This window comes from Xiphophorus hellerii, chromosome 24 (assembly GCF_003331165.1).
Source record: "Xiphophorus hellerii strain 12219 chromosome 24, Xiphophorus_hellerii-4.1, whole genome shotgun sequence".
In the NCBI taxonomy this organism is placed as follows: Eukaryota; Metazoa; Chordata; class Actinopteri; order Cyprinodontiformes; family Poeciliidae; genus Xiphophorus; species Xiphophorus hellerii.
The window spans coordinates 3,667,742-3,683,426 of record NC_045695.1 but is presented as its reverse complement, the minus strand read 5'-3'; the positions used below and the strand labels follow the sequence as shown (position 1 = coordinate 3,683,426).

The window sequence follows — 15,685 nt, the reverse complement described above, 5'->3', positions numbered from 1 at the left end:
TCTGAGGCAGAGCAGCCAAATGAACACATAATGAGATGGAGATGCCAAAGAAAACAAGACGAATGAAAACAGTGGGACGGAAGAGATAGAGGAAATGGTTAGTGTTATTCTCTTTATCCCTGCCTGACAGTTTTGATTAACAGAGCAAATTGAACTGGGGGAATCTGGCAAAGATAGATGGCACCGATGTCCTGGTGTGTGTTTGTTTTTTTTCTTTTCACCTCAGTGTCCACTTCAGTGGTCCACTTCAAAACAGGCCCCGCGTTTGGTAAAACCTCTTCTTATCTTCCCTACTTTTACAGGTGATGGGAGTAGATGTGTTCGCCGGTTACCTTCGGGGTCCAGGAGCCTCTCGATGCCCAAGTGCTGCTCGGCCTTACTGAAGGCGTGCTCCAGCCTGTCGATCGCCGACGTCTTCTTCTCCACCGCGCTCCAATCGAACAGCTCCGGCCTGGCAAGACGGCAGAGGGAACATTTGGGATCGCATGTCAAGCTCCGGGTTTTTAAAATTTTTAGTTTATCTAATTATCACCCCTTGTAAGTGTAGAAAAAAACCTTAAAATAAACAGCTTGAAAAATCCTACCTGCAATTTCAACACACAGTGAAGTGACTATGTTACCTTCAGTTGTTATAATAATGCTGCATATGTCAATTGTGATGTAAAAGAAATTTGACTTCGTATTTTAACAACTTGAAATTGGGCCTCTGTCTCTTTAAGAAACTCCTGCTCTTTCCGTAACTCTGCCTACAGGAAGTCATCACAACATGGCTCCTCTATTAACCCTTTAGCAGCGTTGCACTGAGAAGTAGCTCCTATAATGAGCTCAGCAGAGGAATGGTTGCCAAGGGAGACTAAAGGATTTCTCAAACATGCATGAAAGAATCAAGGCAACACTCCAGGTGTGTTTTTGCTGAGGGAATAACATTATAACATGATGTATAGCTAAAGAAAAAAAATCAATTTTACGTAATACTCCGCCTTCAAGACGTTCAGTTAATGAAACAAGAGAAACTTAATTGTAGTAAATTTTGACCTTGCCCCAACTCAGACTTCTATGCTGTAAAGATCATTTCTAATATTAGTTTTGAATTACAAGGGCCTGGGAGATATTCTAGAGATAAAGACACATTCTCAACATTGCTTATTAAAACTCAGCATTTACTTGTCCTTTTTTATTTCTTTTCCACCCTTATACAATGTTTGTGCTCCGACGCCTTTGTTCCTTCTCAGCTCTCTAGCACAAACATGTCATTGTACTGCACCTGTGGCTGTGGATGAGGGCGTTGAAGGCCAATCCATCATTCCAGCTACTGGAGAAGTTAACCACATTCACCTGAGGACAGAGACAATATGAAACCTAAGGAGGCGGAGTGCGACTGTGAGCCGTTAAACCCACAGCTGAAACTCCGTTCCGGAAGTGCAGGGACTCGTTCAGTTGATGGCAGACAGAGCTTTGAATGCATGAAGCGAAAAGAGGATACAAAGCTTTTAAAATGCTCCGAAAGGCAAAGAGCTGGAAGTCAGAGGAAGGTTCATTATGCTCAGTCTGTTACAGTAGCTTTTCAGCCAAACAAAGTGCTAAAAAAGCAATAAAGTCCCCCCTTTTTGTGTTTTCACAGATAGAATAAATGTTGAGCTGTGCTTTAAAAAAAATATCTTCTGTGATAAAGTTTAAAACGTTCTTAGTACTCAGTCCTGCACTGAATCAGATACCGACTTTAGTACAATTAACAGTGAGGTACGGCCATATTTTCATAGTCATACTGTACATAACACCAGGTAATATGGACTTTAATGACATGCCAAAAAACAATAGAATGCTTAATTCATTTTGCAACTGGTAGAGCACACCTGTGCCACCCCATTCCTCGGTGGCGCCCAGAGAAAGAGTCTCTTCTAATGGTAGCACTTTATAAGGTAGAGTTTATTTTTAAATAAATATGTTGATAGTTTCGCTTCATTAGACATTAACAAAACATTATAATGGACACTTAAGAGTGTAATAAAATTGGACTTTCAAATGTAATGAAACATAATTTTTTAATAATTATTACAATTATTACAAATTATAATAATTTATAATAATTACGATAAATTGCAATAATTTAGCCCAATTATTATAAATAATTTATTATTTGTTTGTAATCAAATACTTTGAATCGTTTTGCGTTGAACGACATTCGTCAATAAAACTTTCAAGTCAAAAGGATCAACATCATGTTATTAGAAGTTCAATGATTATGATGAACACAGTTATGATCATTTATTACATAATGTGCCACATTATTACATTAACATCTCTAAAATAAGAGCTACTGCTACATTTTTGGAATAATGGTCGCAACATGTAATAATATCATTACGTAATGTGACAGAAAGTATTGCAAAATGCATTCAAGGATCCATTGCATTTTGCATCAATTATTACACAATGTGTTTAATACATTTTTAAGTCTGGTTTTATTATTTCATTACATATTGTGGCATTACATTGTTCATATAAAGTGAAAACTGTAGCATCCAAACTCCTGCTTTAAAATAAATATCAGCCTTGTTGTAGATTTAGAAACTTAGCTTAAAGGCGTTATGCATATTTATGTCTTTTGTGCATTACAGTTGATTACCTTAACCAACTGTTAGCGAACCAAAGACATTAAATTCAATAATGACTCAAAGGAACATAACACACAGCCTCTCTCACAATAATGTTAAGCTTAGTGTGCTGCTGAATTGACGACTGTGTTGATAAAGTCTGTACAGAGTGAATATATATGAACTGGGAGGCTACAAATGAATTGCGCACGAGGCCCAATAAAGCTGTCTAAGTCCAGCTCTATGTAGATTGATGCTGCATGAAAAGAAGCGGTAAGCTTGCTGCCGTCGCACATTACATTACAGTCAAACCGGAGGACAATCCAATAAGGGTTCCTTCACACTGGATGAGAGGCGTGGCGGGATCTCCAGGAGGAATGGGGATTTTGTGAGGGAAGGTTGGACATGAATTAAAACTGACACTGAGAGGTGGTTGTGATTTATCACCAGAATATCAGAGGCTGTCATTTTAGCAGGGTGGTAACATGGTATTGTCTTTACCACCTAGCTGCGTCCGGACAGTTAGCTAAAGCAAACGAGTGCTTTGAGTGGGGAGCCGTCATTGGTGGGAGGATTGTGTTATAAACCTATGATGTCATAAAAAATCGTAAAGTGAAAATCAGTGTTTTCGGGACGCTCTGGTGTTTTTTAGTGATTGTTGTGGCCTAAGAGGACTTTTAAAAAAAAGAAAAAAAAATTGCAGTCAAAGTAGAAAATTTTTTAAGTTTTATTTTGGTCTTACGAGAAAGTGCTTTATAGTGTTGCGAGGTACAATGTTGATAACTTTGACTTTATTAATATTATGTTCTTTTACTTTGAATTTGATTTAAAATGCGCAAAAGACAAAGTAATTAAATTGTATTTGGGAGAGGGTTAGTTTAGCGTCATGACTTGCAGGATCCATCACATCTTTTTCTACTTTCAATACAAGAAGGTAAGTGGAAGAGCAGAGATTCTGTCTGCTGTGATAATTTCTCTAACTATTCTCCCCGTTTTAAGGGCTTACACTAGCACCCTAAAGTTACCGTACCTGATGAATTGCGCAAATTTAGTGTGCGGTTCGTTCGTAAAGCTACCCTTTGTAGCTTTGTAAACATCAGCTGTGTTAAAAGTGGAAAGAAGACGTTGCGGAGAAGTTGCGAAGACTGGTGAAAATTGCGAACGATGAGCAGGTTGCATTAATAGTTGTAAATAGTCAGGACTTTGCAACTTCCTCAAGGAGGGACTGTAAAATTACTTTATTTGCTTTCCAGAAATGTTAGAAGAAAAATCTAATCCCTTTTTTCCCAGGGATCTTAATACAAAACAGCAAACAATTTACTTTTATCTTTTCTTTACGAGCAATAAATCTTTTTGAAGTAAATCATTTTGATTTTCACATTTACTAAAGTAGCTTGGATTATACCATTCTCTGCTCAAATAGGATCTTTACATGCAGCAAATTCTGAAAGAAAATGAAACTTATTAATGGTGTTTCAAACTTAAGACTGTAACGTAAAGCGTCATACCTGAGGGTACAGCCGTGTGTTCTGACGAACCCAGCTCAGCAGAATCTTCTCACTGTTGGTCTGCTGTAGGCCCGCCATCACATCCTTCATCACATCCTTTACCTGAACACACAAACAGAAGAGGCAGGTGGAAAAACCAACCCAGAAAAGTGAAATGATTTCCAGGCCCAGAGAAACTAAACACGTTTCATTGTTTAGGGTGGAAACTTCTCCGCCCAGCTGAGTTTCTCTCCTCACACTGTTTTAAAAAAGTTCCCCGTTTGAAAAACGTATTCTTAAAACGACAGTAGGTCCCTTAAATGAACACCAACACTGTCCAAGCGGGTTGGCAGCGGCCCGTCTGTGGGACATTTTGCATTTTCAACAGCCGTACCTCCGCCAAACAGCATGGGCTCAGTTAAAGCACAAAGCTGAAGGACACTTCTATAGGCGGAAATCCATGCGGCGGGCCGTGTTTACATACGTTTTTATCCCCACACGGAGGATTTCAGGTGTGAGTGACAGTTTTGGAGCAATTGTTTGAACTTGTGTGGAAAACAAAGAACCGTGCTTTTCTCTTCACCAGATGGGTAATGGCTTTGAAAAAAAAATGCAATCTCGACATTTCCTCCAGCTAACACCCACAAAAGCAAAGAGAGGATTTGTAGCGTCAGTGCTAATCTCTTTCACTTCCACATTAACTTTCCTGTCTTCATGCGTTATGATCTGCGGATTGTTTGCCGGGATGAATAAAAATTGTAAACATTTTCTGTAAGCAAAAACAGAAGAGATTGTTATTTGGCTTTTGCACAACATAACCTTGCCCCTTGAATGTTCCTACGTTGTGCTGCAATGTTGAACTTTAATGTATTTTATCAGGTTTTACTCGACAATAGTGGAAGATAAAGAACATGTGCTTTTAAAAACCTATTTAAAAAAAACCCATTAAACATGGTAGTGGCAGCATCATGCTGTTGATAACAAAAAACTTGAATTACTTGAATTTTCCAAGCAATGTGCAAGAAAAAAAAAATCCAACCTAATTCAAAGACCTACAGCTGTATGTGGAGTTAAAATGGTTTAAAACACATGGAGCAGAATACAGATGCACACCACACTTTTAAGATTTATTACAGTGAATTACAATTAAACTATAATACGACAGAATATGGAAAAGTTAGAGGTCCAGGTACAATTGTACTGTTAACATTTAACAATTTCATAAAAGTGAAGTGTGGAGGTTGTAGAAAAATCAATAATTGTTGCTTTTGGCTCAATTTAGTTTAATTAAAAATATTTTCTTTCTAAGGAAAATTCAACATTGTTGTAAATCATGTCATCCAAGTTGAGTTGTGGCAGTCAGTCTTGCAACGAATCTGAAGAGGCCTCTGACTGAAGACACTGTTGCTGAATGACACCATCAGCTAATCCACCTCCTTTGCTTTTGCTGCTCTTGGAATCTCTCTCTGGTTGCCAGGTAGAGGGACAGAATCAGGGATTTGACCCTTCCCCGTTACGATCCACTGTCCTGCTCCGCGTCCATGAAGCCTTCTTTTCAACTCCTCTTGGATTCTTTAGGTCACAGTTCAGGAGTTGTTTGAGCTTTTGAAATGGCAATCAGCTGCTCAGAGTTACACCAACACCTTGTTGCCACGGTTACGCGTCAAACTGACTGTTTGAAAGCACAAATGAGAGCAAAAATCCTTCCAGCTGCACAGCATCCAAAACCAGAGGGAATAATTGTCCACACAACCTTCCAAAAAATAATCTGAATAAAATTCTGCAAAAAATAACTTAAAAATGCTGCCACTACTATCGCCGTGGGTTACTGAAGTAACCAGTGTCTGTAAACTGATGTGATGGGGAAAGCATGGAAAAAAAAGAGTTGTGCTTTAAATTATTGGTGTCCAAACTGAGGGTTGGGGGTCATTTGCAGCCCGTGGATTGATTTCAGGCGGCTCTTGAACTGGATTTCAAGAATGCTGGTCAACACATGTAATTAATGCCTTAATGTTTCGTTAAGGCCAAAGTCACAAACAAACTGAAAATCTTCTTACAATTAAAGATATGACAAAGTATTGGTCTTTTCAATAACCACCATTTTTACATTTAATGGTCACTAACAAAACGTCCAATGACTTATTAAGAAGCAGAATTTGACTCAAATTTACTATAACAGCCTTTTTTAAGCTAAATAATTCTGCAAGTCAAAATACATCACAACAAGAATGTTTTGCTGCTTTTACTCTTCTGAACAGAACAAAGGAAGAAAGCTGTGTAAATGGAAGTCCAATAAAGGCAATGTTTGCTGTTGAACACTTCAAGGAGCCAACAACGTATTGGAATAATAAACCTAGATAATATATAGCAGAAATATACTATGGTATAAAAAGGAATATGTTTAGTGCTGATTTCCACAATATATTTAGAAAAAACAATAGTGGGCTAAGACCTGAGCTTTATGGAATCCCACTAGGGATGTGAAATAATTCTGACACAGAAACATTTATCTGAATCCTCTGGGTTGCACCTATACAATATTTTTCACACCATCCAACTGCCATAAAAATTCCCACCATTTAAAGACATTCAATTAAAGTGAGATAAAATACAGAAACAGTAGAAGATCCCAAACCTTCCTAAGGAGATACTGATATTTTGCTTATGCTATTTAAGCAAAATTCACTTCAGACATATTCTACCTCAACCTGACCCAATTATTGTTTTTTTTTTCTTCCAAATGGCAACTTATGATGCACCTAGTAATGAAGTGTATTCAGTTTTTTTATACGTCTGCACCTGAGAACATTAGCATCATGCTAGCGATTATCAGCGCTTATAGCAATAGTTCTGCCAGCAAGGAATCAATTCTCCAAGCAATTATGGAAGACAGATCTGTGCAAATCTGCACACATTAGAGAAAAAGGCCATCTTTTTTATAACAATCATTTCCAAACTTACATACTTACATACATACATTACGACTCTTGTCTTTGACTAATACCAGTCAGCTGAAATGTACTGTGGATGAGTAAAAGAGAAATATAAAAGAAAGTGAGTGTGACAAAATATATTAATGTATTGGACTTCCATTTACATTAATGATACACCACAAAAAACATTCTGAAAAAAATTTATCATGAGGTAAATTGTTGGTGAAAGGATTCATTATTTATATTACACGCAGACACACAGGGAGGTATATCATTGTTAGGGTTTCCTCAAAAAATGTGGCTGGTCGAGGAGAAAGGGACTCATTAGGAAATGGGTCACTGCATATATTTTTGCTATAATTAGAGGGGAGCTTTGACAAGGCAGCTGGATGCAAATTAAAAGTTAGCCACACTGACATAGTGACAGCAAGAAATACGCACTTACAAACAGAAACTAACAGGCGGAAATATGTCACTGAAGAAGCACATTGAAAAAACCTCTGAAACGTCCACTGATGGCCAATTTCAATCACTATACATGATCCAGATTTGGAGACAATATCAACTCCGACATGTTTATTAGAGCATATGTAGTTATCCAATGCTAAATAACAGTAAAGTCTATGTTGGACGCTTGACTAATAGTCATAGATATAAGGTATCGAAGAAGGGACACGAGAGAAGGAGAAGCTAAACAACATGTTATTGACCAAACTTTGTTTACCCAGCCATAAATAGGATGGAAGGGAAAATCAAGACGAGAACAGGCCCACTCAAGGCTAACACCCATCAATACGGGAAGAGAAAAGTGTCAATATGTGTGTCCCGCAGCACCAGCTCCATTCCAAGTAAATCTGACAACTTGCTTCCCCTGAAACAACAACCAGAGTCACAGTGCCAGACCTCCAACAGAGACTGCACTATAGTTTCTGTATCATGTCTGGATGTGGCTGACCAAATTCTAGCAATTGCAGATCAACAAAGATGTTTAGCTGTTAGCATAACTAATAACTCTGAGGCTTTAGCGATACAGACTGGTGTTCCTCAAGGTTCAGTCGTAGGGTCAGTTCTTTTTGCTATTTATCTCAGTAGTTTCCAGCAGTTTATGAGGTAGAATCTTCCAAATAAGGGATGAGGTTCCTTTGCCAAAGAAAAGCCTCCCTACATAGCATAATGATACCAACACCACATCAGGGTAATTTGCACAATTAGTATCTTGGTGACCAGAACACCTGCCTCCAGATTTTTTTTTAATTGTTAAAACTGCTCCTAATGTTTAAAAACAACACTAAAATTGATTAAGACATCACCTAACAGATCCGAGGCAAAGGGAAACAAAGCAGTAGTATCAAAGTCTCATTGTGATGCGACAAAAGCAGTCCAGTGAAATCAAAGGGATGCACGGTTATCAGAGTTAACAGTACTGATCAAGCAAAAAACAAGACATTTGATGTTCAGAACCGTTTCAAATATCTTTGAAACAGCGTTTCATAAAGAGACTACAAGGATGTTATCAACTACAAAGTCGGGCTAAATGCTGAGATTGAAGTTCATGCCACCAACGCGTGTGCCCTGCAGTTCATCAGATACCCCAATGGTATCATAGGCAGGCCAAAAGAGAAGGCGGAGGCAGCTGATAATTCAGATTGGTGCGGTACACCAAGCGTAAGGAGCAAGGCAAAGAATTCATGAGCATCAGATCCATTATCCATGATGAGACAGGAAAGATCCAAGACGATGTCCCCTGGCGATCAACCGCTAAGTCAACGCTTCAGGCAATGGAAAAGTAGAGAAAAAGAACCCAAAATACAAAATACAAGAAATTGTATATATAATGCACAGCAACAAAATGTCTGCAGCACAGGGTGACAAATGGATGAGGTCTCAAGAGAATATAAGACCGACTTCGCTGGGAACCCCCCTCTGTCAAAATGCTCCAAGTCTGACAATTTCTGTCAGTTATTTGACATGAGTTAATGTTAAAGGAATACTAAAGGGAGAAGTTCTTAAAATAACACTACAAAACCATCTAAGTTCTAACATTTCACACTTCTTATCAGACACATCTACATTGCTTTATGTTTCACAGACAGCCTAAGTCATCAGAGGGAAGCATTTAAATGGCAGTATGCAACTGTATTTTGCAGATGTTTCTATTTATGGAAAATATAGGAAAGATGAAAACAGTCTTGATTCGCTGTTGAAAAGAATTTACAGTAGAAACAACAAGACAGAGATCAATATTTGAGGTGAACAAATTCAAGGAATTTATGATCTGGAAAAGTTTTCAACCAGAATTGATAAGCTTTTCAAATTCTGAAACTTTCTCAACCTTAATGGAAACCAGTTTGACTTTATCTTCCTCCACATTTATAAACATGACAACTTTATGTATTTTTTTTTCTTGTGGCACAAACAATAGTTACATGACCTTGAACTTTTTCAGATTTTTAAAAATTACAAACATGTTCATGTGATAAACCAGCAAAAAGTAAAACAAAATATTTCATTGCTTTCAAGGTTTTTACAAGAAAAATAAACATAGAAAATCTGAAAAATGTGGTGTGAATTTGTTTTTGAACATCAATTACAATTAATGCAAAACTAGATTATTTACAATATCGTTCAAGCTTAGATTCCAGTTTTGCCATACATTCCTAACTGGTTTTAGGTTTAGACTTACTGGGCCATTCTAACAAACCAATATACTTTGGTCCTCCATGTTTTTCGTACTAAAGGACTCAAAAGGAGGAATGATTAACTAAAACTTAAAACTGGACTCCCTAGAACTGTCTTTCCAAAATAAACAAATCAAACATAGTTTTACAAATATTTCTTACCATGTTTTGGTCTGGCAAATAAAATCCATTCAGAGCTGCAGTTGCAACCTGACATAATCTGACAAACTTCATCAAGGCTATGAATATTATGAAAGACATTGTACTGCACTAAAACAAACAAAAAAACAACGGTGAAGATGAATTAAAAATTTCTACTCCAACTATAGTTCACCCAGCCATTTAAGGTGACGACTTGCGCACTTAGTAAGGATGAAGTGAGAAACCATGTGGCAAAGTTTCCCTTATGGAATCAGTATGCATTTGCTGTCACTAAGAGAAAATGTTTTGTATTTTAAATGTTTCATATTTTACTTTTTCTCCTTGCAGCACTCTGACGTCTTTGCGTTTCTTGCAACATGACTACAGACTGACAGGTACGACATCTAAAGCACTCGGTTCAAATATGAAAGACAAAATGATCTTAACATGAACCAAAAAGGGACGTGTAGCATTTGCTTAACATAATGTAAACAAATGTGAGCAATTCGAGGGAGTGAGTTTGTGTTTCAGACACGAAAACAGCCTGTTTGGGTGAAAATTGGAAAGCTCTTTGTATTCTTCTTTATAACCGATTTGAAACGTGGCACCCTGAAACAAATGTTCACCCAAACTTACACACACACACACACACAAACACACCTGCCAGTGGAGAATAATGCTCCAGATGAGCCCGAGAATCAGTTTGTGATTCCCATCAACGATGTCTGCCGCTCCAATATTCACCAAATCAACCTGCAGAGAGGCAGCAGAGACACCAAAATCTTGTGATTGCTTTGTTTTCCCAACAGCCAAACTGCTTTTCTTACCTTCTCTCCTTGTTTTTCTCTGACTCCATTAAGAAGGGGTTTGTGGAGGCAAGTTAAATCAAAAACACTTAGAATTTATCATAAAGATAAGATAAGATAAATCTTTATTGTCATTGTCACAAGAACAACAAAATTTAAAAATTGCCATCAGTCAGTGCATATGCTTAAAAACAAAAAAATAACTGTCTCATAATTCACACACAATGTAAGAATTAACAAATAACTGGTAAAAAAAAAAGAAAAAAAAAAGAGTGGTGGACGTAAGAATTAAAGGGGCAGTATTATGTGTTTCCAGCCACATAGTATCATTTTATAGCACCATCAAGTGACTGTTAGCTTCAGTTGTAATAAAAATGATCTATAAAGATCATTTATGACTTAAAAGATATCTGACTTTGAAAGTTAACATGTTAAAATTGGGCTTCTGTCTCTTTAAGAAGCTCCTGCTCTTTCTGAAACTCCACCTCCAGGAAGTCATCACAACATGGCTCCTCTATTAAAACTTCAACAACATTTTTACCCACGTTTCTTTGAGAAGTAGCTTGTGCAATGAGCTCAGCTGATGAATGGTTGCCACGGGAGATTAAAGGATTTCTCAAACATGCATGGATGATGATGCAGTAACATTTTAACATGATGTAAAGCTCAAAAAGGCCAATTTTACATAATGCAGTCCATTTAAAACACCTTCATTACTATTTTGGCGCCTTTAGTCTGACAAATGTTTCAGTTTTTCTTTTGATATCTTTGGAAAATTCAAACAACCAATAAGAAACATCAAACCGTGTTGCTCAATGAGGAAAAGCTAGGACTATTGCTAACATATGGTAGCAAGTTTGTAATTCAGAATGCAACGTTTTAACTTTTAAGTTTCTCTTTAGTGTTTAAAATGTTGTTTTGATGATTTAAAGACCTACACATATTTGTTTTTTATTTCTTAAAAAAAATAGAAAGAACCTACATTTTGTCTTTGTCAATATTCCTCAGGACTTTTCTGAGAAACTCCTGAGGAACTGTGTGTTCTTATCATCCAATAGGGACTTATAGGGAAGCATCCAACGTTCAAACCACAGAAGGAAACGACACAGAAACCTCAGAAGAAGACAAAAGTGTGACTTCCTTATTTATGAAATGTAAAGAAAAATGGAATGGTGTCAGATATTAGGGATTGTAGGATTTCTCTTTTGTCTTTGGTAAAAGACCAAGAGCCATTTCTCTTGTTAGAGCTAGACTAGCATTTGTTTTGGTTGCATTTACCCAGAATGCCCTGCCATATAGTCCGCTTTCTGCTTTTGGTAAAACATCACACACTATAGATTTTAACCCCGTAAAACTACTTTCAAAACTTCCACAAATATTACATCAAAACAAGATATGTACACAGCATTTTTTGACTTTTTGCTCAGCGTGCCTTCTGTCATCGGGTTTATGGGGTTTTTATGATTTTCTGTCAAATTACTTTAGTGTCTGTCTGTACACACCCAAACTGTGATTTAGTGTGTTTTGGTGTGTGTGTATACTCACATTGTTCTTCTGCAAGATCTGCAGAGCACGGTTGACATTGTTAAGTGAGTGAACACGGCTAGTCCCTTTCTCCAGTCTCACCTACACACACACACACACACGCACGCAAGCACAGGGAGCAGGCAAAGCATATTAATGAGGAATAACCAGATCTTGCTCAGAGCATTTATAAGCACTACAAAAAGCCAAATTATAATATATGAGTGGTGTGTTTACATGTGTGTGTGCGTGTGGGTGGGTGTGTGTGAATACCGAAACAAAAACAGACCAATCTGCATTTTAAAAATAAGTTAAAGTACAGGAAGTGGTGCTGGACAGAGTTTGAGTGCTTTACCTAAATGTCATTCTTTCCAACTCTTACCACACACTACTAATATTTTATCTTTCTTCTCAGTGTCAGAGGTTTGGATAACTTTTCCCCCTGAATAAAGGAAACCCATATTATCTAAAGCATTTAAGTGTGACAAAAAAGAAAAACAGAAAGAACTCCAACTAAATAAAACAATTTTTTAAGATACAATAGAGAACAGTTTTGCGTTCACTATAGCGAACAACCTTCGTTTCGACAGACAGCATAGAGTGGAAACCACCTAACATAACAGTACATGCAGATGGAAAATGATAAATTGTTTTAGCTTGTTTTTTTTGATGCCATTGGATTAGAAAATGTCTCAAAATTTGGCCTTTAGCAAAAGTGTGCTTTTAGCCTCAGAGCTGTGTGAGTGCTGCGCCTAGGCAGGGTACCCGGATGTGCTGCTCTATTCCATTTATTGTGGTAAAAGAAAGAGTGGGAGTGTGTGTGTGTGTATCCTTACTAGCTCGTGTCCTATGAGGCCCTCCAGCAGCTCCAGCAGGCGTCGTCCATCACACAGATCTGAGAACAGGTCCTCCACAGGTGGCTTTCCTGTCTGAAACACAGAGACAGAGCTAACCTTTAGCAGAATGCACTAAAACTCAATGAGAACAGCAAAACATGAGCACCATTCTTTAACATACACATGTTCCCAACCAGGAAAAAGTAATTTCTTTGAACTGGTAAATCAGAACCAGGACTATTAGCTGACAAATGAGGAAAAACAAAGGCTCGAATGACTCCTGCAGAGATGCTGCAGGGAATTTGCTGGTTTCACAAAAAAGGCCAGCGGTTCAGCCTCCAAAGTGGCAGAAAACAACACACTGGTCTGAACAGAGACACATTTCTCGAGTAATAACAACGCAGCCTGGTGTTAAATGTGAAGATAACAATTTTATACCCAGGGGGTTGTTCTTTATCTGCGCTGACAAGTCTGGCCTTACAAACTAGAAGTTGATTCACACCAGAACACGCTGCAGGCTGAATACACTATGAGTTCCTCCTCTTAGAACGAAATCAGAGGACCTGAACGACTGATTCAGGAGATAAAATATGGATTTTTTTATATTTAATATGTTTGATAAATGTATTGCAAGTAATATTGTAACTACGTTGAAAAGCAGCAAATACAATTCAAGATAAATCTGTGTTATTTTTGTCAAAGAAAGGTTGTACATTATTAAATTAATACGTTCTCTAAGAGTTTTGATGGTGACTCATTTATTTTAATGGTTTTATACTGTTGTCTTTAATTGTACAGTGTCCATGAGTGACCTGAAATAATATTATTAACTTGATTAATTTAATATGAGTTTAAACATACACATATCTTTAATTCATTGGAATGACTTCATGTCTGAAACCTTGGGAACACAAAGTCAATAAGAAAATATGAAAAGACAGACAGAGGCTAGACGACAAACCGAGCTGAATCAAAAACAACTTGCAACGTTCCAGCACTCAGTGGTTTTGGTCATAGTGAACGCTCCTATACCTCACAGATCAATACATAAAGAAAGCATATTATACTTATAGTATAGAAATAAAAGTTGATATTTCACATCGTGTTGAAGGCTAAGGCGTAAAAGCAGATTTTCAAACAAGGTTTAATTCTGGCATTGTTCACCGCAGTATGTAACTGTCATAAATGTTTTATTATTTTTTTTAACATATTTGTTAAAACCCTCACTAAGCTGTGATAGAATGAAAAATTAACCATGATTCTACTGTCATCTGCAGAAATACACAGTGAACAGAAACCAGCAATCATAACCAGGAGGAGGGTCTTAGTGCTGCCAATCACCAAAAAAAAAAAAAAATAATAATAATAATAATTTTGTAGAGAACACAGTAATACAGGGCTCTCTCTCTAGGTGTTATTTATAGAACAGAGTTATTAGATTTTTTTGGTGATAATATCACACCAACCTATCACCTGTAGATGGATACCGGCCGCCCTCCAAAACACCCCAGCACCATTTCTTCTGGGTGATTAATATTCTGTCGTGAATGACTAAAAATCCATTCCCCATTCTGCACATAGAGAACTATAAAGAAAGTCTTTTGTCCTTTAAGTGACAGCCTCCCTGTAATTTTGCTCCCTGAGGATGAAAACAGATTATCAAGTGTCCCAAGTGCAAAATGAAAGCTCTTATAACTACAAGTCCTGGGGGATCTAATAGTCTTTCGAAACCTGAGAGCACTTATAACTCCAGCATCAGTAAAACTGTACTGTGGTGAAGCGGGGGGAGACTGAAACAATCCTCAACTTAACTCTATCCCCAGCAGAATGTGTTTTAGTATGGATTTTACCTGAAATATAAACACATATTTGGTGTTGAGTTATGTAAACCTTATGGCACTCCTGAAAGGTTATAATACAGCTAAAATAACAGCATTTTAAATGATCTATAATCAGTGCACATACAAACACCTACTCGTGTTTACCAATGTCAAAAATGTAATACTTTTTTTTCTATGTTTCACAATTTAAACACCTCTACTTTACAGAATCCGTTTTCAGCATATGGATATGAATTTTATGTTTCACCCATCAAAGTACAATGGACCCCCAATACTGAGAGGGACACAATTCCCCTCTGTGAAAAGCTAAAACCCACAAATACCTTAGATTCTCTATAAAAATGCTTAAAACTTCATACTTTAATAGTTAAAGCTCAATATAACCCATAATACACGTAGTGCAAACTATTTTGGCTGCAAAAGTTAGCACCCATGGTCTGAAACTCAAAGTTAATTACACATGAGGTTTCTATCGATAAAACAAAGGTTTTACAAATCTCAAGTTGAATGACGAGTCAAGGTATTTCACATTTTGAACTAGAAATGCAATAGGAAACTTTTTTCTTTACTTCTGAGCGAGCGTATCGCCCCCCTGATCGTTATCACCCACTGCAGTGAGCCCTTTCATCCGTATCAAAAATTGCTTTGAATGGTAATTCAAATTCTATCCTAACTGGAGATCCCCTAATCTTGACATCTGTCAGGTTTTTCATCGTCATAATGACAGAAAACAGACAAGCATGCACATATATTCAACCCACATCTTCAATTTCAGAAAAATCCTAGCGAGAAATCTCAAGTGTTTTATTTTGGGGCATTTAACTTGTAAAGCATTTCTGCCATTA

The 15,685-nt window shown here is 37.3% G+C and overlaps 1 protein-coding gene across 1 annotated transcript in view; it reads right to left on the bottom strand.

Moving 5' to 3' along the window:
* LOC116716291 (dystrophin-like) overlaps window positions 1–15,685 on the bottom strand; it is a 235,817-nt gene that overhangs the window by 127,288 nt on the left and 92,844 nt on the right. Inside the window, exons 3-8 of the mRNA XM_032557211.1 lie at window positions 13,000–13,092; window positions 12,185–12,265; window positions 10,494–10,586; window positions 4,103–4,204; window positions 1,265–1,335; window positions 333–451 (exon numbers count right to left, since the gene is read on the bottom strand). Of these exons, the coding sequence (XP_032413102.1) occupies window positions 333–451; window positions 1,265–1,335; window positions 4,103–4,204; window positions 10,494–10,586; window positions 12,185–12,265; window positions 13,000–13,092 (559 nt within the window). The remainder of the gene's footprint in view (window positions 1–332; window positions 452–1,264; window positions 1,336–4,102; window positions 4,205–10,493; window positions 10,587–12,184; window positions 12,266–12,999; window positions 13,093–15,685) is intronic.